This window comes from Mandrillus leucophaeus, unplaced genomic scaffold (genome assembly GCF_000951045.1).
Source record: "Mandrillus leucophaeus isolate KB7577 unplaced genomic scaffold, Mleu.le_1.0 Scaffold290, whole genome shotgun sequence".
In the NCBI taxonomy this organism is placed as follows: Eukaryota; Metazoa; Chordata; class Mammalia; order Primates; family Cercopithecidae; genus Mandrillus; species Mandrillus leucophaeus.
Window position 1 is genome coordinate 1,560,923 of NW_012103032.1, and position 25,456 is coordinate 1,586,378.

The following is a 25,456-nucleotide window of genomic DNA, read 5'->3' on the forward strand; positions in this document are numbered from 1 at the left end:
CCGACCGGCCAGCTCTGCAGGTCTCTGCGGGTTTGGGCGGATGGGGGGGCAGTCGTGACGGTTGGGCGGGCGTAAAGCTCCTGGCCCCCTCCCCGCGGGCTCTTGCCTCTGCAGGGCAGCCAGATCCTCCCCACCCGGATCGCCCTAGGGCTCCAGGGGCCACACCAGAGTGGGGGATGCAGCTTGTCCCCCCCTTTCCCAAGTCTCCTGCCCCAGGATGGGCAGCTGCCTGCAGCCATGGCCTTGTTTCCCCAGGTCTTGGGACCGAAGGTTCTGCTGGAGCTCTGCGATGGGGGCGCTTACCCCAGCTGGGGGGCCCAGGAGCCCCTGAGGTCACGGAACCCAGCCGTCTGGTCAGGGAGAGCTCGGGGGGAGAGGTCCGAAAGCAGCAACTGGACACCAGGGTCCGCCAGGAGCCACCAGGGGGCCCGGTGAGTGTGGCTGGGTGGTGAGACCAGGGGCTAAAGCAGGCCTTAGAGCCCCTGAGAGCCCACGGGGTAGCCAGGGCTGGAGCCCTCCTCAGCAGCTGCCCCGCAGAGTCCCCTTCCGTACAGTGGGCTATCAGGTGGGTGCTGGAGCCCACTGGTGGGGATCCCAGGACTGCCCAACCCCAAGGCCCCCTCCCATTATTGCAGGCCCCCTGTCCTCAGTGTTCAGGGACCCCTAATGCCTAGGTCTCAGGCCCGCTTTGGGTCAGCCTTCCAATGGCCCCCTGCTTCGCTCTCGCCAAAGCTAGTGGTTCTGCTCAAAACAGGGCTTGGATGGGGCAAGTGCGGGGGCAGGGAGAGGCAGCCCAGATTCCAGTCAGGGATTAGGGTTCCCAGGTTCTCATCACAGCCACCTCAGTGGGCTTTCTTGGAACAGCTTAGTGCTTGCTGCTGCCTCAGTTTCCACACAGTGCCCAGATAGGCTTGTTGTTCTCCTTCCTGTCCTGGCTGAAGGTGGGGCCTTGGAAAATAACTCGAGGCCCCAAGCCAGCTCTACCTGCCTGCCCACTGTCCCTTTCAGCTGCCAAGCCCCACCTGCCTCCCAGAGGAAGGTTAGGCATGAAGGAGATTAATTGCAATTAATAATTAATTAATATCATGTGAATAATAATCACCCAGATGGAATATTCATTCAGCACGCCCCAGTGCTCCAAGAGCTGGAGCTGAAAGTGAGCCAGGCCAACAGGGCAGCAGAGGGCGGGTTGGCCGGCAAAGGCCCGGCACAAACAGGAGGTGTAGGGGAGAGACCCAGAGGAGGGGTACAACTGAGGCCTGGAAAGTTTTGGCAGCTGGGAATGGTGGGAGGTAAATTGGGCTGGGCAGAGGGAGGAAGGAGGGAAACGGAGGCTAACATTACGGACATCTGTCAGACTGGCATCTGGCCCTGCCTAATGTACTTGGTTAAAAGCCCTTAAGGGAGGGGAGCAGAGGGGGATGCGGGGTGGTACAGGGGTGGGGAATACTGATGAAATGGATGGAGCAGGAAGGGAGCATGCATAATAGATGGACCATCACTCAGGGCCGTGCAGAGGGGCAGGGGGAGGGGGCTAATGGTCCGAGGCCCGCGGGCACTGGGGGTGGGGTGGTGGGTGGAAGCTGCCTTCAGTGACTGCCCAGGCTCCCTGGGAGGTGCGTGGTCCCAGGGCCAGGGATGGGGTGTCCTGGCCACTGAGTCTGGCTGTCTTGCCTGGTGTCACTCGCTACCTGTGAACTGTGAACCCCATGGTTACACTGTGGAGGAACTGATGGTCCACCCGACTGCTGGGACTCTGGCTTGTGCTTTAAGGGATATGCAGATTGAGTCATGGAGGGATGCCACCGTGGGGTCAGGGGACAGAGACGAGGGAAAGCCTGGAGTCAGGTAGGGATGAAAAGTCAGGTATTCCAACTGGACAGGTCGCTCCTTCAGCCGGACCCTTTCTGAGCAGAGACAGAGGCGGCAAAGGGTAGGAGGTTCTGGGCTGTGGTGGTGTCTGCAGCTGCGTGGGAAGGTCAGGATGGGTGCAGTTGAACTGGTTAGGCTGGGGGTCTCTGTGTTCTTCTGCAGGTGAGTGGGTGCATGTGAGTTGTGTGTGTGATCCACCGATTCCAGATACTTCTGAGGGGTGTCTAAGAGCCTGGGGGGAGGAAATGGAGTTCCGTGGATCTGCCAGGCAGTGATTATCTCCAATTTTGGGGTCTTCTGGGATTGAGACTTCCTAGGGCCCTCGTGGCAACCTCCTCAAGGGACTTGTTTGGGGCCCTGTCTTATCTGTGCCTCAATTTCCCCTGAGGTCCCAAAGCTGTGGACTTCTATGGGCCACTCTGCCAAGCTTTGTATGCACTTTACATCACTTATTTCTCACAACTTTGTAAGGCTTGTAACTTTGTGTGTGTGTGTGTGTGTGTGTGTGTGTGTGAGATGGAGTTTCACTCTTGTTGTCCAGGCTGGAGTGCAATGGTGTGATCTCTGCTCACCCCAACCTCCACCTCCTGGGTTCAAGCGATTCTCCTGCCTCAGCGTCCCGAGTAGCTGGGATTACAGGCGTGCACCACCACGCCTGGCTAATTTTTTGTATTTTTAGTAGAGATGGGGTTTCTCCATCTCTGGTCAGGCTGGTCTCGAACTCCCGACCTCAGGTGATCCGCCCACCTCAGCCTCCCAAAGTGCTGGGATTACAGGCATGAGCCACTGTGCCCGGCAGCTTATAACTCTGGTCAGCCCCATTTTGCAGATGAGCAAACTAAGGCTCAGAGGGATGAAGTAAATTGCCCGAAGTCAATCAGATCTTAAGCAGTGGAGCTGGGAGTTTTCTCCACACCAGGGCACTTCCCAGTTCTGCCTCCAGGGCTCTCTGGATTTGGGTCCAGGAGGCAGTCTCCCAACTCCACCCAGAGCAAGGAGACAAAAAGACACATCCAGAATATTTTCCCTAATGGGAAGGAGATATGGCAAACCCTCAATCTCCTGCCTGGCATTTCTCCCGGGGTTAGAGCGCTTTTGGCCTCAGAGCCACGGAGTCTGATGGTGGATTCAGTGCGAACTTGAGCCTGTGCGTGTCCTAGCCAGAAGTACCCTAGCCGAGCACTGCTTGGGTTTTGCCTTAACTTACTGCCCTGGTTTGGAACTTCAGGCTCAACTGGTGTTGAGCTGGCAGCAAGATCTCTGGTCATGTATCAAGTCCAGGGGCACATGCTGGCTGGCAGGGCCTGGAGCGCTGAGCCGCTGTGGCTTTGGGCTGGTCGCTTGACTTTTCGGAGCCCCAGTTTCCTGTTGCCTAAAATCAGGATGGTAACATATCTCAGTCCCACCTACTCTCAGGAGGTGGTGATGGGAAAGGGCTTTATGTGCTGAGGATTCCTGGCTTGATGGGGGCGAGGGTGGGGGTGCGGCTGGGACAGAGGAAGAGTTACAGTGGTTGGGAAGGAATTAGAAGCTGGAGAAATTAGGCTAGGTGCATTGGCTCACAGTGGCCAAGGTTAGGGGATTGCTTGAGACCAGGAGTTTAAGACTAGCCTGGGCAACATCATGAGACCCCCGTCTCTACCAAAAAAAAAATTACACAAGCATGGTGGTGCGCACCTGTAGTCCCAGCTACTCGGGAGGCTGAGGCTGCAGGATCGCTTGAGTCCAAGAGTTCAAGGCTGCAGTGAGCTATGGTTGCACCACTGCACTCCAACCTGGGCTACAGAGTGAGATCCTGTCTCACACAACACAACAACGACAACAGAAAGAACGAGGTAGAGAAATTGTAATTATTGACTAGGCCTTTTTGCAGCAGGCACTCCTTTACGTGTAATTATTTAATCTTCAACACAGCTCCCAGAGGTGGGGCTGTTACTCCCATCTCGCAGATGGAGAAACAGGCACAGAGAGGCAACGTAACTGCCCCAAGTGACACAGCACTTGAGCACGGAGTCAAGACTGATCCCCAAAGCAGGGCTCTCACTCAGCGCACTGCCACTTCTTGCTCTGGGCTGACGGGAAGAGAGACACAGACGCACCCTTGCCCTCTCTCTGCCACTGCACGCAACCCCCTCACTTCTGTCCAGCCTGGAAGCAGGCTAGGCCTGAGGCCCAGAGAAGTGGGGGAGCTTCTGGGAGGGCAGAAACCTGTGGTCCCAGGGAGCCTGCAGCTGAGGCGTGGTACAGGTCAGACAAAACTACCATGTACAGTTGGGCTGGTTGTTCACTGGACTAGGGTGACTGGGCAAGGGGTAAGTGAGCTGAATGCAATCCGTGGGCTTATGGGGCCACATGCATTCTGACTTGCAGGGGGACCCCATTTTCTTTCTTTTTTTTTTTTTTTTTTCCAGAGTCTCGCTCTGTCACCCAGGCTGGAGTGCAGCAGCATGATCTGGGCTCACTGGAACCTCTGCCTCCCAGCAAGGGAGCGATTCTTGTGCCTCAGCCTCCTGAGTAGCTGGGATTACAGGCGTACACCACCGCTTCCAGCTAATTTTTGTATTTTTAATAGAGACGGGGTTTCACCATGTTGGCCAAACGGGTCTCGAACTCCTGACCTCAAGTGATCCACCAGCCTCAGCCTCCCAAAGTGCTGGAATTACAGGCGTGAGCCACCTCACCTGGCCTTGGGACCCCTTTTTCTGATTCGCACCAGGCTGCTGTGTGGGTTATGCCTGCCCCCGGGGCGACCCAGACTCCTTGGGAACAAGGAGAGAGCAGGACATGGGGAGGTGATTAGGGTCAGGGGTGAGGAGGTCGCAGACCTGGTACATAGAAGCTCATCTGAGCCAGCTAGGGGAGGAGCGCCTCAGTCTCTGGGGTAAGCTCTTGCGAGAGCTGCCCAGGCCAACATTTACTGAAAACGCCACCCTAGAAGCCCTCCACCGTGGGCGTGTGCTGCAACAGTGTTTGTGTTTTCTTCCTGCAGAAAGGTGGAAGGCAGTTGAATAAGGCTCGCCCCCAGCTCTTGAAGATGGGCCGGCAGGGTGCCACAGGGGGACCAGGGTCTGTGCCTGGGGCCCTGATACCCCACTAGAGCCAAGGCCACGTTATAGTGTGTGTGGCCAAAGTTGCGGCTCTCTCCTAGGTTGGGGCAGGCAGCTAGAAGCCAGGGCTAGGATATGTGCTGGGCCCAGCTTGTTCCCAGGAGGGAGGTGGGGGCATAAACTGAGCCCTGCCATGCCAGAGAGTTGAGCAGGCTCAGTTTTGGTGTTAGAGGCTGCACACTGTGGCTTTGAGGTGGCACAGCCTTAGTGCAGGTCCTGCTCCCCTGCTTCTGACTGTGTGACCTGAGCCAGCCACTTAGCCCCCTAAACCACAACTTCCTCATTCGTAAAATGGGAATATGCTCATAGTTCCCATCTCTCAGGCTGCTATGAGGACTTTAGATGACGAATGTCAGGAGTCCAGCCTGAGATCTGGCAAAATAGCCGATGGTCAACATCTCTGAGTGTCCAGGTAGGGTGCTGGGCCCTGGTGCTGGCATGAGGGCTGGGTATGAGAAACAGGAGCCAGGATATTTAGGGCTTACCTGTCAGGCTCAGGCGGGGTCCAGGGGAGAAACTACATGAGCAGGACTCTGGCCTGTGGGCTTGGCCTCACCCAAGCACCCTCCCGGCTGCCTAGAGGGACTCAGCTGTCCAGAGTCTGTTCCCAGAGGGACTGATGACCCTGTAAGGAGGTGGCTCTGTTCTCAAAAATGTAGGTCAAATCCCATCATTGGAAATTCGTCTGGATGTTCTCATTGTCTGGGAATCCCGCTGCCCTCTTGATAAATGGAGCACCCAACGCATTGCCAGGGGCGGGTAGGGGGAGCTGGCAGGTGGGTGGGGGGGGGGTCTCTCCCAGCTGGGACATACTCCCAGGCGGAGCTCCTGCCTCTCCGGCTCCTCCCCAGTTTGCAGCCACCCGGCCCACAAGGTGGTGGTATCTCCTTGTGGGAGGAGATTCCAGAAAGACATCCTCAGGTGAGACACCTGACAGGTAAATCACACCATCCACCCAGATCTGGAGCATAAGGCCACTGTTCTGGCATGTCCCTGTCACAGTAGGTGATCCAAAGAGGTCGTTTATCCAGTTCCTCAAAGCCCTGTTCAGCTGGAACATTTACACTTCCTTCTTCTTATTGACCCTTATGATAACACATTCAAAAGGGCTTTTATTTAATCCTCACAACAATCCTGGTTTTTCTTTTCCTTTTTTTCTGTAGAGACAGAGTTTTTTGCTGTGTCGCCCAGGCTGGAGTGCAGTGGCACGATCTTGGCCCACTGCAACCTCCGCCTCCCAGGTTCAAGCAAATCCCCTGCCTCAGCCTCCCGAGTAACTGGGATTACAGGCACGCACTGCGACGCCCGGCTAATTTCTTTTGTATTTGAGTAGAGACAGGGTTTCACCACGTTACCCAGGCTGGTCTCGAAACTCCTGAGATCAGGCAATCCGCCCACCTTGGCCTCCCAAAGTGACAGGATTACAGGCGCAAGCCACCGCTCCTGGCCAACAATTCTGTTTTACCGAGGGGAAAACTGAGGCCGGGGGCATGAAGCAGCTTATCTCAGGCCTTGCGATGCCTTTCCATTCAATGTGAGTGTTGAGCCCGTGGGCAGGGAAAAAAGCAGGCATAGCCCTTGCTCCAGGGGACTAAAGGTCGCCCACCTGAAAAGCCAAATCAGTGATCAAGTAAGTGTATGTCTACTGTGTGCTTAAAGGCCCAGAGGCAGAGGGCGCCAAAGCCCTGCATGGGTTGGCAGGTGCAGGCCGTGCAGGTGAGGGTGGGGAGGAGAGGGAGGTCAGGGCAGGAGTTTGGAGTCAGCACATGAGGGGCTGTGCCTGGAGGTGGTGGGGAGCAATGGTCTCCCTTCTCGAATTTCCTGGAGCATTTGGGAATCCTAAAGCTTCTTAGCCCCCTTCCTAAGACTATGTGTCTGTAGGTCTGGGGCAGAGCCCAGGCACCTGTATTTGTGCTTCTGGGTATTCAGTAGAATCTTTGCCTTTCTCTCTCTGCACCCCGCATCTGGTACAGAGAGGACGAGGCACCGTCCCTGTGAAGCAGATGTCTAGGAGACTGGGTGGGCCAGCCAGAGAGGAGACTCAGGTGGAAGGGGTGGTCACCCCTGCCAGGCGGTCACAGCTGTTGTGACAACCGAACTCCAGCCCCAGGGTGAGATCCAGCCCCACACCTCCCCAGCCACCCAGCCATGACCCTGGGTCAGTCACCTCCAGGTGTCTCCCTGAGCCTCATCCTGGCATTTGTAAAATGAGGACCAGACAGCCTGGGCAGGCTGAGATCAAATGAGCTGGAGCATGTGAGAGCCTGGGCAGCCGGGGGAGCAAGAGACAAGTGCAGGGCACAGGGTCAGCTGAGGGCTGGTGTGACCTCAAGACGAAAAGGCCCCTCCCCCCAGGGATGGAGGGACAATGGGATGAGGTCAGAGGCAGGGCAGGGGTACAAAGCAGGGCCAGGCAGGGAACTCTGTTTGGCTTTGATAGAGCATTGACTCAGGCCAGACACGGAGGCTCAAGTCTGTAATCCCAGCATTTTGGGAGGCTGAGGCGGGAGGATGGCTTGAGCCCAGGAGTTCAAGATCAGCCTGGGCAACATAGTGAGATCCCATCTCTAAAAACTTAATTAATTTTTAAAAAAGAACATTCGCCGGGCAGGGTGGCTCACACCTGCAATGCCAATACTTTGGGATGCCAACGGTGGATCACAAGGTCAGGAGTTAAAGACCAGCCTGGACAAGATGGTGAAACCCTGTCTTTACTAAAAATACAAAAAAATTAGCCAGGCATGGTGCCTATAATCCCAGCTACTCGGGAGGCTAAGGCAGAGAATTGCTTGAACCCAGGAGGCAGAGGTTGCATTGAGCTGAGATCGCACCACTATACTACAGCCTGGGCGACAGAGTGAGACTCCATCTCAAAAAAAAAAAAAAAAAGAACATTATTGGCCTACAGCTGGGCTTGGGGCGGTGCCAGGGCCCGGGCCACAGAGATTCTGGGGACTGAGATAGATCTGTCTGACCCATCTCTTCCCTCAGACTAGGGACAGAGTTGTGTCCCCACATGGGGCCAGGCCAGGCAAACATGCCTTGGTATGTGGTCTCTCTCTCTCTCCCACTGCCTTTTGGGGACTCTCCCAGCCCCTTCCTGGGCCACCTCCAGCCATGCCCAGCCCCCAGCCCCACCTGCCCCGGCACTGCCCCAGGGGCTTATCTGGTCTAAGCCCTGTGTCCCGCTGGGGCAGGGGACAGCCCACCCCTGAAGTTCAGCTGCACCAGGTGGGGAAGGGGTGTGAGAGCTCAGCAGGCGGCAGGAGGTGGTAGACAAGGAGGGTCCTAAAGTATCTGGCCTTGCTCCCCTGTCAGCTGGGGCTTTCCCCAGAATTGGGGCTGGCTTGGCCTCTACAGAGAGGAAGCAGGCTCGATGGGATGGCTCACAGACCTCCTGAGTGAGGGAGATTCTGTTGGTGCCAGGGCAGACTCTGCCGGAATCTCCAGGCCCAGGACGGCCCCACTACACAGCCAACCTCCTGGCCTCGCATCTGGGCTCATCTGACCATTTTCAGTGGGAAAATCTGAGGCTCGGAGAGGTTGCTGGGTCATCCCTGAGGCTGCACGGTGAGAGAGCGGCATCGGGGCAAGGGATCTGGCAGGCTGCTCCTCTAGGCAGCTGTGGAGGGGGCTGGCATAGGGGCTTGTTGGTGGAGGGCAGATAGAACAAGCAGGAACAGTCCCGGGGGCAGGGGAAGGCCAGGATGGTTCAGGCCATGGGCCGGGAAGAGGATGTGGCGACTCCTTGTCCTTGACTTTCTATTTCGGGCTGATCGATGCTCTAGGGGCTCAGGATGGAACTGGGAGCCTTGGTCAGCCTGGAATAGGATGAGTCGGTGTCCTTGGGGCGCAGAGGTCTGCTCACCCAGGCCCTGGCCGTTGGCCCCCACCTTGGTCCTCTCTCAGGACCTCTCATGGACACTGGGCCCACTTCCCTTTTACCCCACCTTTGAGGTGAGACAGCCCTAGAAGCAGACTCCCTAGCTCCACCACTTTTTAGCTGTGTGACCTTGGGCAAGTTAGTCAGCCCCACTGTGCCTGTCCCCTATCTTTCAGATGGGAATGGCAGTAATCTATCCCATAGGGTTGCTGTGAATATCAAACGAGGCGATACTCATAGTGTTTAGACCAGGGTCTGGCACACAAGAAGTGCTCGGTAAAGATTAGCAGTGATGAGGTGGTTGAGGAGGAAGAACGACAAGGCACAGGCTATGGATTTCATGACCGTGATCTTGGGGCTGTCTTCCTTCCTGCAACCTGCCGTCCCCACCACCAAAGCCAGGCGGCGAACAAAAGCCTCCCATCTGCAGGGCAGAGTGGGTGACCCTCATGTGGGGGGTCTGGAGTCAGTCTTCTGGAATGAACAAGGGGTAGGGAGAAGGCCCCACTCCTGAGTCCTCTCAGCCCTTCCTGGGCCCTGGGGTTGCCGTGATCCGGGCGTCCTCGAGCGCCCAGGCCTGGGGGGCCGCCATCTTGCTCAGGCCTGGTGCATTGCCATGGCAACCTGGAGCCTCCAGCCTCACTGCACTTTGAAAAATTTATCAGGAAAACTTCCGTGTTTAAAAATTAACCATGGGATTGAAATATTAAAGATGAGCTGCTTTGGGCAAGGCAGAGGGCAATGGATTTGGGGGTAGAGGAGCCAAGTCCTTCCTCCCAACAGGATGGCACCCGCCTGTCGCCCAGTTTCCAGAGGTGCAACCATCCATTCCCACCCACTCGCCCCTGTCTGAGGCCTCCTATGTAGATAGAGGCTGGCGCCAGGGTAGGGGAACAGGCAGCAAGGGTCCTGTCTCCCACTTCCTGTTTGTCCTTTCCCCATGATACTCCTGGGGCCCTCCTGTTACTCTGCCTGATGGTGGGGTGCCCCTCACCGGCCAGGAGAGCATAATGAGGCAGAGGGCTGGCGGGGCTGGCCCTCTCCATCCCGACCGCACCTGCAGCCCAGCCCCCCGATGCACAAGTAAGTGCCCAGGCCCAGAGGGCAGAAAGGGGGCTGTGCTCAGGGCTGAGCACTCCTGCCTCTGCCCACTAGTGAAGGAGCAGGGTCGTGGAGGAAGAGGAGCTTGGGCAAAGCATCTCGTCCCCAAATCAATGGTCCCCTCAGCTGCTAGGGCTGGCCACCCCCTCCCAGGGCTACTGTCTGTCTCGGGGTCCCCCCGACTCCCACCTTCAGGCCTCCCTGAGTTGACTCCCCCTCTGCCCTCCCCCCACACCAGCCTGTCCATCTGGCCCAGGTGAGTTTCGTCATCCCAGCCTTCAACTCAAACTTCACCCTGGACCTGGAGCTGAACCAGTGAGTGTGGCCTTGAGCCCAGGAGGAAGGGTGGTGGTGGGGTGGGGGAGGCATGGCGAGGGCCTGGCTGCTGGGGGGCTGGGGATTGGGCCAGGGCAGGGGGTACCTGGATCCTGAGCTGGGGCGGGCCCCAAGCCAGACCTCACCTCGCCCGTGACCCCCCTTCCTGCTGCCCCCTCTGTCTCAGCCACCTCCTCTCCTCGCAATACGTGGAGCGCCACTTCAGCCGGGAGGGAACAACCCAGCACAGCACCGTGAGTGCCTCTGCAGGGACCGGGGCCAGGGGTGGAAGGGAGGTGCTGTTTCTTTGGCTCTGTGGTCACAGGTATAGGGACAGGTGGCTGCTAGAGATGGGGTCCTGGGCCTGGCCCCTCGGCACCTTCCCTCTCTCCCGACCCGAGAGGCTCTGAACGTGGACAGTGGGCAGCTTGAGTGCATGGGGCCCCGAGCTCCCCTCACTTGGCCCCAGAGCTCTGACTCCCAGCCAGCCCACCTGCCTTGCGTGGGGCCTACAGGGACCCTCATTGTTCCGAGCCGGCTGCCAGGAATCCCCCTCTCCAGACTCTCCTGAGAGGGGCAGCTGAGGAAAGGCCCTTCTTACTCAGTACCAAGGCCCCGGAAAATCCCAGCTGCCTGGGACACCAGGGTCCCAGCCCTGCAGGCTCTAGAGTCTGAAAATGAATGAGTGTCTATAAATAGCCTGTCTCACCCCCCCCACCCCCCACCGCCTGTTCAGTAACTGGAGCACAAGTAATTCTGCAGGAGGCAGAGCTGGAGGGGGAGGGTGCCGCTGGTCCCCCCAGCCCCAACCCACAAGTCTGGCCTGGAGGACACGTGCTGCCCATCACTCCTCAGCCAACCACAGGCCCAGGGTCGTCCTGGGAGGCAGTGCATGAGGTTGTGTGTGATGTTAGGGGCGAGTACATGATTAAATGAGATAATATATGGTTAGTACACAGAGCAGTGCTGGGCACATGGTAGGTGCTAAATAAATGCTGCCTGTTATTCTCAAAGGAGTCTGATCCCTTCCCCAGCCCCAGCAAATGGCTAGGAACCCTTGCTGTAGGCCAGGCTCCTATAATCCCATCACTGGGAGGCTGAGGTGGGCAGATCACCTAAGGTCAGGAGTTCAAGACCAGCCTGGCCAACATGGTGAAACACCATCTCTACTAAAAATACAAAATTAACCAGGTGTGGTGGTGCATGTCTGTAATACCAGCCACTCAGGAGGCTGAGGCAGGAGAATTGTTTGAACCTAGGAGGCAGAGGTTGCAGTGAGCTGAGATCATGCCATTGCTCTCCAGCCTGGGGAACAAGAGCGAAACTCCATCTCAAAAAACAAACAAACAAATAAATAAATAGAAAAATTAGGCTGGGCACAATGGCTCACGCCTGTAATCCCAGCACATTAGGAGGCCGAGGCGGGTGGATCACGAGGTCAGGAGTTTGAGACCAGGCTGGCTAAGATGGTGAAACCCCATCTCTACTAAAAATACAAAAATTAGCTGGGCATGGTGGCACGGGCCTGTAATCCCAGCTACTTGGGAGGCTGAGGCAGAAGAATCGCTTGAAACCAGGAGGTGGAGGTTGCAGTGAGCTGAGATCGTGCCATTGCACTCCAGCCTGGACAAAAAGAGCAAAACTCCGTCTTATAAAAAAAAAAAAAGAAAGAAAGAAAGAAAAATTAGCTATATTTGGTGGCACTTGCCTGTAATCCCAGCTACTTGGGAGGCTGAGGCATGAGAATGGCTTGAATCCGGGAGGCAGAGGGTACAGTGAACCAAGATTGCACCACTGCACTCCAGCCTGGGCAACAGAGCGAGACCCTGTCTCAAAAAAACAAAAAAACAACAACAAAAAAAACAAACCTTTGCTACAGTCCAGCTTCCTCATTTTATAGATGAAGTGAAGGAGGCCCAGAGAGGGCTAGGAACTTGCCCAGGGTGGCACAACAGATTAGGAGCACCACTCATCTAGAAACAGGCCCCAGAGCCCCAGGTGTACTTGGGGATTGTGGCCACCTACACACAGGGCAGCTTCAGTGGCCCCCAAAAAGCCTTGAGGCTGTCAGCTGCCCCCAGCCTCATGCCAGCGTTCTGCTCACTGTTCTGCTCCTCCAGGGGGCTGGAGACCACTGCTACTACCAGGGGAAGCTCCGGGGGAACCTGCACTCCTTCGCTGCCCTCTCCACCTGCCAGGGGCTGCAGTGAGTACCGGGAGGGGCCAGGCAGCTGGGAGAAGCCTCCGGCCCAGGCCTGGGGACGGTGGGGAGCTGCGCCTCTCTCTCCACAGTGGGGTCTTCTCTGATGGGAACTTGACTTACATTGTGGAGCCCCAAGACATGGCTGGACCTTGGGGAGCCCCTCAGGTAAGCCCCGCACAGCCCCTTGCCGTCCTCTCTGGTGGCTCTGCCAAGCTTGTCCCAACAGCTGTTGCTGCCACCTCTTCCTCCTCCTGCTCCTCCCTCAGTAACCTCAGCTTCACTGCCCTCTTCAGTGACCCCAGCTCTGGTTCCCTCCCTCCTGTGCCCCAGCTCCCCCTGTGCCCCCAGCTCCAATGTCCCTTCTGTCCCCTAAGTGACCTCCCATTGGGCTCCAATGTCCTTTGCCCCTGTCTCTCAGAGTGCCCCCAGGTCTTGACCCCGGAATCTGAGTATCTGGGAGATCAGATCCGACATGGGAGCTCTGGCCAGTTCTGGGTCACACCAGGATGGGATGGGGGTGAGGACTGGATCTGGCCCCCCCAAGTGGGCCTGGAGCAGACCCAGTTGGCACCCCAAGAACTAATTTCCCCTCATTGCAGGGACCCCTTCCCCACCTCATTTACCGGACCCCTCTCCTCCCAGATCCCCTCGGATGCAGGGAACTAGGTAAGGGAGGGAAGGGGGGTGGGGAGGGGCCGGCTGTGCCCCCCTCACCTGCCCCCTCCCCACAGGCTGCCTGTTTGCTGTGCCTGCCCAGTCGGCTCCTCCAAACCGGCCGAGGCTGAGAAGGAAAAGGCAGGTACGGGGGCCCGCACAGACCTCGGGCTGCAGAGACCTCAGGCTGCACAGACCTCAGGCTGCAGAGAGACCTCGGGCCATGGCCCAGAGCAGGAGGGCACCCCCATCCATGGCTGGGGCAAAGGAGGGCTCAGATGGATGTGGCTGGGGACCAGGGACTGTGTCTGGGAGAAGCCCCCACCCCTTCCCTAATGCTGGCATCTACAGAGGTCACATCCTGGGCAAACCGAGGCTGCCTGCCCTCATTCCAAAGCTGAGGAAGGACGGCACCCTCTGCCAGTGGGGAGCTGGCACTGTCCCTGGCTGGAGTTCAGACCCCCCCCATCCCCATGGCTTGGCCATGAGATCAGTCAGACATGGAAGGGACTGATTCCAAGTGCCCACCCACCCCCCAGGTCCGCCGGGGCCACCCTACCGTGCACAGTGAGACCAAGTACGTGGAGCTAATTGTGATCAACGACCACCAGCTGGTGAGTGTCAGGGCAGGGATGGGGGGTGACACTGGGAGGAGGCCCCAGAGGAGCCTCGCCCTCCTCGCACTCTTCTCTCTCCCAGTTCGAGCAGATGCGACAGTCGGTGGTCCTCACCAGCAACTTTGCCAAGTCCGTGGTGAACCTGGCTGACGTGGTAAGCAGCTGTACCTCCCTCCTTCCCTCTTCCTTATGGCCCCCACCCCATCACACACATCAGGGGGCACCGTCAGCCCCTGGCTCCCACTTCCTGGAGAGACAGGTCCTCCTCCAGCCCTGGCCCCAACACCCACTCCCACCCTCCAGCCCCCTCATCTTCTACCCAGATATACAAGGAGCAGCTCAACACTCGCATCGTCCTGGTTGCCATGGAAACATGGGCAGATGGGGACAAGATCCAGGTGCAGGATGACCTCCTGGAGACCCTGGCCCGGCTCATGGTCTACCGACGGGAGGGTCTGCCTGAGCCTAGCGATGCCACCCACCTCTTCTCGTGAGTCCCCCACCCCACACCTCCTGCCAGCCTCTGCTAGTTGCTACAGTGCTTAGGGTTACTTAACACCTGCCCTGTGCCAGGTGCTCCTCTCAGTGTCTGGGGACTGGGCTCACCTTGCACCTGCCACCTCCCCCCAGCCACGTGCAACAGGCTGGGCATCATCCCCTGAATCTGAGGTTGATGCCCTTGTCTTAGCCCTGGTGGTCCTCTTCTGTCTCTCACCTTCTCTTAGTTCTGTCTTTCCCCTTTTAAACTGTCCCAGCATCCCTTCCTCAGGGATCCAGTGCCCTGGTAGCAGAAAAAATCTAATAAAAGGGCCTTGCAACTAGACATGGTCTACTAGGAGCCTCTCCTTTGCCTTATGGGCAAAAGAACCCAAGAAGGGGCCGGGCGCGATGGCTCATGCCTGTAATCCCAGCACTTTCGGAGGCCAAGGCAGGTGGATCATTTCAGGTTAGGAGTTTAAGACCAGCCTGGCCAACATGGTGAAACCCCATCTCAAAATACAAAAATTAGCCGGGCGTGGTGGTGTGCACCTGTAGTCCCAGCTACTCGGGAGGCTGAGGCAGGAGGTGGAGATTGCAGTGAGCCAAGATGGTGCCACTGCACTCCAACCTGGACCACAAGAGTGAAACTCTGTCTCAAATGAAAAAAAAGAAAGAAAGAAAGAAAAAGAAAAGAAAACAAGAACCCAAGGAGGCGGGGAAGGGTCTTGCCTGGGGTCACCAAGGCTGAGGTAAAGGGCCGGGCTCATCTCCCGAGGAAGGACTCTAGTGTGCGGGGCTCCCTAAGGCACCACCACCACCCGGGGAGCCACAGGGGAGGCCAGCAGGCCATCCTGACAGTGCACTGCCTTCCAGGGGCAGGACTTTCCAGAGCACCAGCAGCGGGGCAGCCTACGTGGGGGGCATCTGCTCCCTGTCCCGGGGCGGGGGTGTGAACGAGGTGAGCAGTGAGGGGACATGGCTGGGGTGGCGGCTGAGGGAAAGGGGCTTCAGGGGCACGACGTGCCTGTTGGAAGATGTAGACATCTGTGCCCCATCTTCCCCACCCCCAGTACGGCAACATGGGGGCGATGGCCGTGACCCTTGCCCAGACGCTGGGGCAGAACCTGGGCATGATGTGGAACAAACACCGGAGCTCGGCAGGTATCCGCCCCCCGGAAGCCCCCGTGTGGCCCACGCCCAGCAGCTCTGGAACGCGGAGGGTGTCAGTGGGAGGGGTGGTCCTTGGCCTCCCTCATATCCGCCTGGCTCACCCCTCAGGGGACTGCAAGTGTCCGGACATCTGGCTGGGCTGTATCATGGAGGACACTGGGTGAGTTCTTGGACAAACCGGGGGAAGGTCTTGGGCGAGGGGAGTCTTAGAGCGAGCATCGTTTGGCAGTCTGGACCAGGGGGCTCAAGAGGCCCACCTCACAGAACCACTCAGGGTCCCAGGAAGCCCAGTTTTCCGCAAACACTGCCCCGGGAGACCCAGATTTCCCTGCTGGGACACCAAAACCAGCCAGGCTGCAGTGCGCACCGTGGCCACTGGGCGCCGCCCAAGCCTCGCATGGAGACACCTTCCCTCCAGCGCGGCTGCGAGTCCCCAGGTTCAGCGGAGGGGACGGGAGCGACAGGGACAGGCGGGAGGATTCTGGTGCAATCCCGGGGAAGATCCTCCGCCTCCTCGCGATGGTGACCAAGTCCCCCAGTGTACCCCCTCCCCAGCCTTGAGACGGGTGAGGGTGGGTTGGAAGGGAGCAGCCAGCGGCACCTCCCCTCGCCCTATCCAGATTCTACCTGCCCCGCAAGTTCTCGCGCTGCAGCATCGACGAGTACAACCAGTTTCTGCAAGAGGGTGGTGGGAGCTGCCTCTTCAACAAGCCCCTCAAGGTACCAGCCCCGCGGCGGGGAGCATGGGAGCGGGACCTGGGCGGGGTCCGGGTCAGACTCCCGACCTGTCCTCCCGGTCCAGCTCCTGGACCCCCCAGAGTGCGGGAACGGCTTTGTGGAGGCAGGGGAGGAGTGCGACTGCGGCTCGGTGCAGGTGAGCGGTGGTGTGGGCGCCAGGTGGGGGACCCGGATGCGGGGGTGGGCACGAGGGAGCGTCCGAGTGGGAGGATTAGGGCTCGCCCGCCTCCCTCCCCTTCTCCCGCGTCCCTCAGGAGTGCAGCCGCGCAGGTGGCAACTGCTGCAAGAAATGCACCCTGACTCACGACGCCATGTGCAGCGACGGGCTCTGCTGTCGGCGCTGCAAGGTAAGGAGGACCGGCCGGGAGGCGGGGCCAGGACACAGAAGGAGCGATTGGAGGCCTTCAGATAAGGGGCGGGAGCTAGGGAGGGAAGCGGAGCCTTCGTGGGCGGAGGCCTCTGGGGCGGGGCTTGATGCGAAGACAGCGCCAATGGGGAGCAAGGGGCGGGACTGAAGGATGTTGAAGGCGGGGCTACCAGGAGAGGGAAGGGAAGGCTGCCCGGAAGCAAGGAGGGGAGGGAACGTGGGCGGGCTTGGGGGCGGTGCTGAGTGCGCTGGGAGCGAGGTGGGGAGCGTCCAAGAGTTGGTGGGAGCAGGGAAATAAGAACAAGCCTCCCAAGAGTTGGTGGGAGCAGGAAAATAAGGGGCGCTGGGGAGCTGGAGGGCCGGGGGACGTGGGGGCCCGGGGAGCGGGCGTCCTGGGGAGGGCAGGGCCGAGGCATCCATCCTGCCTGACCCGGGGAGCGCGTCTCTTCTCTAGTACGAGCCACGGGGTGTGTCCTGCCGAGAGGCCGTGAACGAGTGCGACATCGCGGAGACCTGCACCGGGGACTCGAGCCAGGTCCGCCCGGCCCCGCCGTCCTGTGGAGCCCTGGGCGAGGCAACTTGTCGATTTGGTTTTCCCGGGCGAGTGCTCAGCACTCCCCTCCTCTCCACAGCTGGCTTCAACCCCCAGTGATCAGACTCAGTTTTCTTATCTGAGAAAGGGGTTCTTCATGCTCCTGGCTTTGTTCCTTCAATCGTTAAACCAGAATGTATCGTCTGGCTGGTATTCCCAGCGCCTGGCCCGGTGCCTGGTGTAGGTTAGGGATCAGAGTAGATGATAATATTAGTTAACATCTATTACAACCTAATTACTTGCCAGGCATTTATCTCCGAGCCCTACGAGGGAGGGAGGCTGGAGCGGCTCTGGGGCTTGCAAATCCGGGTGGTCTGGGTCCAGAAACAGATCGCTTGTCCTAGGCGTGGAAGAGCCCTGTGGCATGAGCCCCCACATGAGGGGCACTTGGCACCCCAGCATTCCTCCGTGGGGCAGCCCTCAGCTCCAGTCCTGGGGCTGCTCCGCTCAATCCCACCCCTCTCTCCACAGTGCCCCCCTAACCTGCACAAGTTAGACGGTTACTACTGTGACCATGAGCAGGTATGATGGCTGCCCCCTCAGCCTGGGCTTCAGGGCAGTCTCTTGTCTCCACTGTGACCACTCAGCATTTCCATCCCTTGTCTCCTAATTCTTGGACCCTCAGGGCCGCTGCTACGGAGGTCGCTGCAAAACCCGGGACCGGCAGTGCCAGGCTCTTTGGGGCCATGGTGAGTCTGGCTAGGGCTAGGAGCGGGGACTCCAGAGGATCCAGAGCTGAGGGGCTGGGGAGAGTGGGTTCCAACTGAACAGGCCCCCAAGGGTATAGCTCCCCAGGATCTCAGAGATCTAGGCAGGCAGCCTGGGGATCAGGCCAGAGTGTGGGAGATGCAGGCCTGAGGTCTTGGGGTGGGTCCTGGGGTGCGTGAGGTGACACTTGGCATCCTCTCCCCACAGCGGCTGCTGATCGCTTCTGCTATGAGAAGCTGAACGTGGAGGGGACGGAGCGTGGGAGCTGTGGGCGCAAAGGATCGGGCTGGGTCCAGTGCAGTAAGCAGTGAGTACTGAGGCTCCCAGAGGGCCTTTCAGCTCCAGGGTGGGTGTGAGACTTTTCAGAGATGGGGCAACAGGTTCTCCCAGGAGGAGCCTGTCAGTCCCAGTGGGTGGAAACGTGGCAAATCAGGTGGCAGGGTGCAGGGTGAGGGCAGATTAGAGTTCAGTAGTTGAGTTTGAGGTCAAACTTGGGGCTCACTGTCTCTATGTCCCAACAGGGATGTGCTGTGTGGCTTCCTCCTCTGCGTCAACGTCTCTGGAGCTCCTCGGCTAGGGGACCTGGTAGGAGACATCAGTAGTGTCACCTTCTACCACCAGGGCAAGGAGCTGGACTGCAGGTGCTGCCAGGACCAAGACTAGGGAGGGAAGGTTGCAGCCGTGCTGGGGGTTAGGAGACAGAGGGCTGAGGCTGGCTGTGTCGCTTCCCCAGGGGAGGCCACGTGCAGCTGGCGGACGGCTCTGACCTGAGCTACGTGGAGGATGGCACAGCCTGCGGGCCCAATATGCTGTGCCTGGACCATCGCTGCCTGCCAGCCTCTGCCTTCAACTTCAGCACCTGCCCCGGCAGTGGGGAGCGCCGGATTTGCTCCCACCACGGGGTGACTGCCTGGAGCCTGGGATGGCGGGAAAGGCTTTCAAGAGGGGACAGGACCCTGCTCACCTCTCCTGGCCCTGCCCTGCCTCTAGGTCTGCAGCAATGAAGGGAAGTGCATCTGTCAGCCAGACTGGACAGGCAAAGACTGCAGTATCCACAACCCCCTGCCCACGTCCCCACCCACGGGAGAGACAGAGAGATATAAAGGTGAGGCTGGAGCTGGCCGAGGGGGGTCTGTCTGTCCCACTCTCTATGCCTGTCCTTGCCAACTAAGCCCTGCCCTTCTCCCCAGGTCCCAGCGGCACCAACATCATCATTGGCTCCATCGCCGGGGCTGTCCTGGTTGCAGCCATCGTCCTGGGTGGCACGGGCTGGGGATTTAAGTAAGAGACGCACACACCCTGTGCCCCCTGGCATCCTTGATGGGAGGGTCAGAACCCCTGACTGGTGGAGCTGAGGGGCCCTCCCTGAAAACTCAACTAAACCAGAGCTCACACGTCATAGGCCCAAGTCGCCTGCAGGGCTTAACATTTCCAAACTAGGAGATTTTAGGCTGGATGAGGTAGCTCACGCCTATAATCCCAGCACTTTGGGAGGCCAAGGCAGATGGATCACCTGAGGTCAGAAATTCCAGACCAGTCTGGCCAACATGGTGAAACCCTGTCTCTATTAAAAATACAAAAATTAGCCAGCCATGGTGGCACACACCTGTAATCCCAGCTACTTGGGAGGCTGAGGCAGAGAATTGTTTGAACCAGGGAGGTGGAGGTTACAGTGAGCCGAGATCGCGCCATTGCACTCCTGAGCGACAGAGCAAGACTAAAAAAAAAAAAAAAAAGAAAGAAAGAAAGAAAAGAAGGAAGGAAGGAAGGAGAGAAGAAAAGAAAGGAAAGAGAAAGGAAAAGAAAAGAAAAGAAATCAGGAGATTTTACACTAGCAGTTCGGATTTCCAGCTCTGGAAACATGAGGAGGTTGAGCCCCAGCGTGCCTCTAAGCATCCCGGAATAGCCACAGAATGGAGCTGGGCAGGGGCTGCCCAAGCCAGGCATGTGTCCTCTGGTCCCCAGTCCCCACCCAGCCTATCATGCTTTGTGCGTGTCTAAGTCTGGGGTCCTTGTGCTGGTCTAACCCCCTTAATGTTCAGAGGAGGAACCCACGGCCCAAGGTCACATGATTGAGTTAGTGGCGGAGTCAGAACTGGAACCTGGGATGCATTTTTGTAATTTTTTGTAATTTTTGTAATTACCTGGGGTGCCCTAGGTAATTCTCCCAGGCCCTTACATTAGTGTCCAGGCCCTGGGGACCCTGGCCCCGCTCTGGGGCAAGGGGTCACATGGCAGCCAAAGGCCCCTCCCTGAGAGAAGCAGAAGGTCAGATGTCTCCTTTTCCTCTCCCCTTCCACCATCCTCCCCCCCTGCAGAAACATCCGCCGAGGAAGGTACGACCCGACCCAGCAGGGGGCAGTGTGATGCCGGCCACGTCATCCCTCCCGCTGTCCTTGTCTCCTCCATCTCATTCGTCACCCTGCGTTCTGTGGATGGGGAACGGGGGCTGATTCCCCCACCCCTGCTGCCAGGCTGTCCCAGCAGGGGTGGGAGAGCCTTGCTCAGGGAAGAAGGTCCCTGCTGCCCTCGCCCGCTCAGGCCACGTCCTTCTCGACTGCCCTGCTGCGGCCAGGCCCTCCCCCGCCACCAAGTGGAACTGGAGCTGTGCCCCTGGCGGTCCCCATCCCTGGGAAGGCCCTCCCTGTGCGTCCCATCTGTTTTGTCTTCCATGTCACCACTGTCTGACCTCCCGCAGATCCCTTCCCCGGCCAGCCTGTGACTTGCTGCCTGCCTCCAGGGCCCAGCACTGAGTTCCGGGGACCCTGCTGGGGGGCTCTCCCCGTGGCCCCTGCTCACGTCCTCCCCTGATGCCCCCTCTCCGTTCCAGGTCTGGAGGGGCCTAAGTGCCACCCCCCTCCCTCCAAGCCTGGCACCCACCGTCTCGGCCCTGAACCACGAGGCTGCCCCCATCCAGCCACGGAGGGAGGCACCATGCAAATGTCTTCCAGGTCCAAACCCTTCAACTCCTGGCTCCGCAGGGGTTTGGGTGGGGGCTGTGGCCCTGCCCTTGGCACCACCAGGGTGGACCAGGCCTGGGGTGCACTTCCTCCACAGTCCCCCGCCCACCTCCTGCGACTCAGCCTTGCACACCCACTCCCCCGTGTGAATGTAGCTTCCATCTCATGGATTGCCACAGCTCAACTCGGGGGGCCTGGAGGGATGCCCCCAGGCAGCCATCAGTGGACCTAGCCTGGATGGCCCCTCCTTGCAACCAGGCAGCTGAGACCAGGGTCTTACCTCTCTGGGACCTAGGGGGACGGGGCTGACATCTACATTTTTAAAAACTGAATCTTAATTGATGAATGTAAACTCGGGGGTGCTAGGGCCAGGGCAGATGTGGGCATGTTTTGACATTTACAGGAGGGCCCGGAGAAACTGAGGTGTGGCCATCCCCCAGACCCTCCCCCAGGATGACCACGCCCGGAGTCCTGTCACTGAGCACAGGCAGGGGCTGGGCATCCCAGCTTGCCCCCGCTTAGCCCCGCTGAGCTTGGAGGAAGTATGAGTGCTGATTCAAACCAAAGCTGCCTGTGCTGTGCCCAAGGCCTAGGTTATGGGCACGGCAACCACATGTCCCAGATCGTCTTCAATTCTAAAACAACTGTCCTGCTGTCCCTGTCAGGACGCATGGATTTGGGGGGGGGCGGGGTCTAGAAAACATAGTTCCTGAAATAAAATGGCACCTTCCCCCTTTCAAGAAGGGTAATTCTGGGGCCGACTCAGGGTTTAGGTGCCCCCTGGTGTGGCCTAGATGTCCCCGCCTGGGCCATCTTTCTGGGGAGGACTCTTCCAGGTAGGGAAGGCCAGAAGTGGCCCAGTGCCTGGAGGGTTAGGGGCTCTGCCTGGGATGTACAAGAGGAAGTAGGAAAGGGAAGTCTCATGGACGATCCTAGGCTGCTAGAAGTCCTTAAGGCCCCATCAAGTCCATTCCACTCCCTACCCCCATTCCAGGGCCGAGTAGTAAGTTTACAGATGTTTCCCCCCATTACTTGCCCCAACCCATCCCTGCTGCAGCAAGCCTGAGAGCCAGGTGGAGCCAGGCACAGCTCCTCAGTCTTCTCACACAATCCTGCCGGTGGCCTTCCCTCATGAACCTTGCTTGGGAGGGCAGAGCTCTGGCTCCTTGACCCTAAAAGGTAGCTGGCAGGGGCAAGATGGGGGCCAGCTACCTGATGGATGAAAGCCACAAGTGAATACAGTTCTTGTCACCAGGGGTGCCCTGCCCTCACTCGGCAGGGAGTTTTGACACCCCAGGGCCCATGAACTGCCTGTTTGAGCCCCTCTGTTTCTGGGGTACCTTCGAGGAGGCGCTGTGGAGGAAATCGCTCCCTGTTTATTCACACCTCCCTCAGGGGCAAACAGGCCTGGGACCCGCTGACATCATTTTGGGTGGCTGGATGCACCTGACAGCAGTGGGGTCCTCACAGTGAGCTCCAGCTGGCACTGCCCACTTAAGGGCTGAGTGGAGGGACCCCCCCCCACCAGCCAGCTCTGCCCCACCAGCCCTACAAGTTGAGGCGGGGCGGGGAAAGGGCTGGGTGTCACACTATTGCTGCGCTGCCGTAAGGCATCTGTCCTCTGGTGGTGCACCCGTGCACACAGGTACAGTGCATCTGGGCACAGCTTTTGGATCCACATCTCTGCACAAGTGTGAATACCTCTGCACACACGGGCATGTCTGTGTGTGCTCATGTATATGGGGTAGGGAACATGAGACTTCCTGTGACCAGTCCACCCTGGCTCCCAGCTGTCTGCATCCTCCTGCCCCGCCCTGGCGAGTGCCTACCCTGGCAGAACCCAGGGAGGAGTGGAGGCTGCCTCTGCCTGGGCCTCCACACAGCATCCTGTACATATGCCACCTGGGCTGGGGGTGGGGAGGCAAGGCCAGGAGCATCGATTAAAGATCACATCCTGGGGCTTCCAGGGAGCTCACACCAACCTTGTGTCTCTCTCTTGTCTGTCAATGGCCATGCTGTGACTTGTCCCCTCCCTGTCCCCTCTGGCTCTGGAGGGAGCATGACAACTGGGGTGCTGGAGGCAGGAAGGGAGCACTCAGGACCAGCTCCAGGACCCAGAGGAAGGGGTGTTCCTCTCCATTCATGGTGAGGAAACAGGGTGGAGGCCTGGCCCTCCCACTTTGCTACTTCGGCTCTTCCAACAAAGACAGCTGTGCCCCTCCTCTGGCTCCAGCAAAGCAGGAGCCGTGGCGAGTAGAAAAGCATTTTCCCAAAAGTCAGGAGACCCAACTTCCCTTTTATGGCTGAAGCCAAAGAAACCTCTCCTCTTCTCCCAAAAGATTCCGAAACGCTGGACAAAACCATCAGCCTGTCTGGACCCAGGGCATCGTGTTCCTGGGCAGCAGAGAATCTGCTCTTTCCCCACCCCTGTGCCCTCTGGCCGAGCCTGGGGCAGGAGGGGACTAAGCAAGGCCAGTGCTGGGAGTCCCTCCCCTGGCTGGGGGCTGAGTCTGAGCCAGGAACCTGCGATGATTATTCCTGTCTTCCCCTGCTGAGTGCTTGGGCCTAGAGGTATTCACAGACTGAGGGACCGGGAGGAAGAACTGGGGGAGGATCCATTGGGCTCTGGAAGTCCTGCTTGTTAAGGGAAAAGATAAAAAAGAAGCAGTTGGGGGCAGGGAAACAAATGAAAGGCTAGAAAAAATGGAGAAAGAAACAGCAGCACCAAGCAGGGGCCTGGTGAGAATTGGCAGCTAGAAGCTTTGTGGTCATAGCCCCCCCATTCCTGAACAGGTAGAGTTCCCAAGGCCACCTCAGATCACGTGTCAAGAGAGTAGGACCCAGGGCCTCGTTCAGCTTAGATTCCTACTCTGGCATCTGGTCGCCGCAGGACACTGGGTAACATCTAACTCCAGTGTCTCCCGCGGCAGAAGGTCAGCTTCTTCCTATTCAGAGTGCAGGGGGAAAAAAGCAAGAATCATTCTCAAACCGATCAGTCATGAACTGAAGTCTAGCTGTGCCCTTGTCTTCCTTGCTCTAGGCTGAATAACACTATTTTTAACTTTCTCCTTTGCTTCTGCCTCTCAACTCCTCCATGTCCATGCTTAACCCTTTCTCGGTTCCCAGTTCCCGGTCTATCTGGGTCTCATGTGTGGTTCAGCTGACCCTCCAGATACGGAAAGGGTGGCCTCTGGCAGATGAATGGCAAGAAGGCAGAGAGGGCACAGGTGAGGCTCAGCCTCTGTGACTCTCAAAGGTCAGTGCAGGCCAAGCATGGTGGCTCACACCTGTAATCCCAACACTTGGGAGGCCAAGGTGGGTGGATCACTTGAAGTCAGGAATTCGAGACCAGCCTGACCAATATGGTGAAACCCTGTCTCTACTAAAGATACAAAAATTAGCCAGGTGTGGTGGCACTTGCCTGTAGTCCCAGCTACTTGGGAGGCTGAGGCAGATAATTACTTGAACCCGGGAGGTGGAGGTTGCAGTGAGCTGAGGTCACACCACTGCACTCCAGCCTAGGCGACAGAGCAAGGCTCTGTCTCAAGAAAAAAAAAGGTCAGTGCAGAGTCGCCGGACACCTCTCAGCCTTGGACCAAACCCTGAAGCCCTAAGTGTCCCCTGCGTGGGCAGTAGGCAAGGGGATGCTGGAGATGCACCGAACTCTCTGTCCTTGTCTTGCCTGCCTGGGGATGCCAGCTCACCTTTTCCCAACTGGCCAGGAGAGGAAATAAATCTCCACAGGTTGGAGTGGAGAATCAGATCTGACCCAAACGGAACATCTGAAAAGACTGACCTTGCTTTCAGAACTGGTTACCGGCAGCTCTGATGGAGTGATTCCTAAACAACGTGGAGTGGAACCAGGAATTTGAAATTTGAAGTGAAGGCCACTTATTGCAAGGAATTCCCAGGAACCCTTATTTTTCAAAAGTAGAAATTCCTTTGGCCAGGAGCTGTGGCTCACGCCTATAATTTTATTACTTTGGGAGGCTGAGGTGGGAGGATCACTTGAGGGAGTCCGGGAGTTCAAGACCTGCCTGAGCAATATAGTGAGACCTTGCCTCTACAAAAAACTTTTAAAAAATTAACTAGGACTGGGCACAGTGGCTCACGCCTGTAATCCCAGCACTTTGGGAGGCCAAAGCGGGTAGATCACGAGGTCAGGAGATCAAGACCATCCTGGCTAACATGGTGAAACCCTGTTTCTACTAAAAATACAAAAAATTAGCCGGGCGTGGTGGCGGGCGCCTGTGGTCCCAGCTACTCTGGAGGCTGAGCCAGGAGAATGGCGTGAACCCGGGAGGCGGAGCTTGCAGTGAGCCAAGATCGCCCTACTGCACTCCAGCCTGGGCGACAGAGCAAAACTCTGTCTCAAAAAAAAAAAATTAACTGACCGGACGCAGTGGCTCACGCCTATAATTCCAGCACTTTGGGAGGCCGAGGCGGGTGGAACCACAAGGTCAGGAGTTCGAGACCAACCTGGCCAATATGGTGAAATCCAATCTCTACTAAAAATACAAAAATTAGCTGGGTGTGGTGGCGCATGCCTGTAGTCCCAGATACTCGGGAGACTGAGGCAGGAGAATCGCTTGAACCGGGAGGTGGAGGTTGCAGTAAGCCGAGATGGTGCCACTGCACTCTAGCCTGGGTGACAGAGCAAGAATCTGTCTCCAAAAAAAAAAAAAAGTC

General features: G+C 58.0%; 1 protein-coding gene across 1 annotated transcript; it reads left to right on the forward strand.

Moving 5' to 3' along the window:
- Positions 1 to 22,748, forward strand: ADAM11 (ADAM metallopeptidase domain 11). The gene is made up of 27 exons (XM_011985933.1): positions 1 to 20; positions 256 to 431; positions 10,202 to 10,278; positions 10,466 to 10,532; positions 12,399 to 12,484; positions 12,571 to 12,646; positions 13,081 to 13,147; positions 13,213 to 13,276; positions 13,675 to 13,749; positions 13,835 to 13,906; positions 14,076 to 14,242; positions 15,106 to 15,190; positions 15,303 to 15,393; positions 15,511 to 15,562; positions 16,023 to 16,122; positions 16,205 to 16,276; positions 16,395 to 16,487; positions 16,962 to 17,042; positions 17,571 to 17,621; positions 17,725 to 17,788; positions 18,015 to 18,114; positions 18,329 to 18,448; positions 18,541 to 18,709; positions 18,798 to 18,912; positions 18,998 to 19,088; positions 20,126 to 20,143; positions 20,638 to 22,748. The coding sequence occupies exons 7-27, from the start codon at positions 13,134 to 13,136 to the stop codon at positions 20,651 to 20,653; spliced, it is 1,710 nt and encodes a 569-aa protein (XP_011841323.1). The 5' UTR covers positions 1 to 20; positions 256 to 431; positions 10,202 to 10,278; positions 10,466 to 10,532; positions 12,399 to 12,484; positions 12,571 to 12,646; positions 13,081 to 13,133; the 3' UTR covers positions 20,654 to 22,748.
- The last annotated feature ends 2,708 nt before the right edge of the window (positions 22,749 to 25,456 follow it).

Excerpts from the sequence above, each read along its gene's own strand:
- ADAM11 (XM_011985933.1), top strand. Across the intron at positions 14,243-15,105 it reads GATGCCACCCACCTCTTCTC|GGGCAGGACTTTCCAGAGCA; the intron begins GTGAGTCCCCCA and ends ACTGCCTTCCAG. Across the intron at positions 18,115-18,328 it reads TGGGTCCAGTGCAGTAAGCA|GGATGTGCTGTGTGGCTTCC; the intron begins GTGAGTACTGAG and ends ATGTCCCAACAG.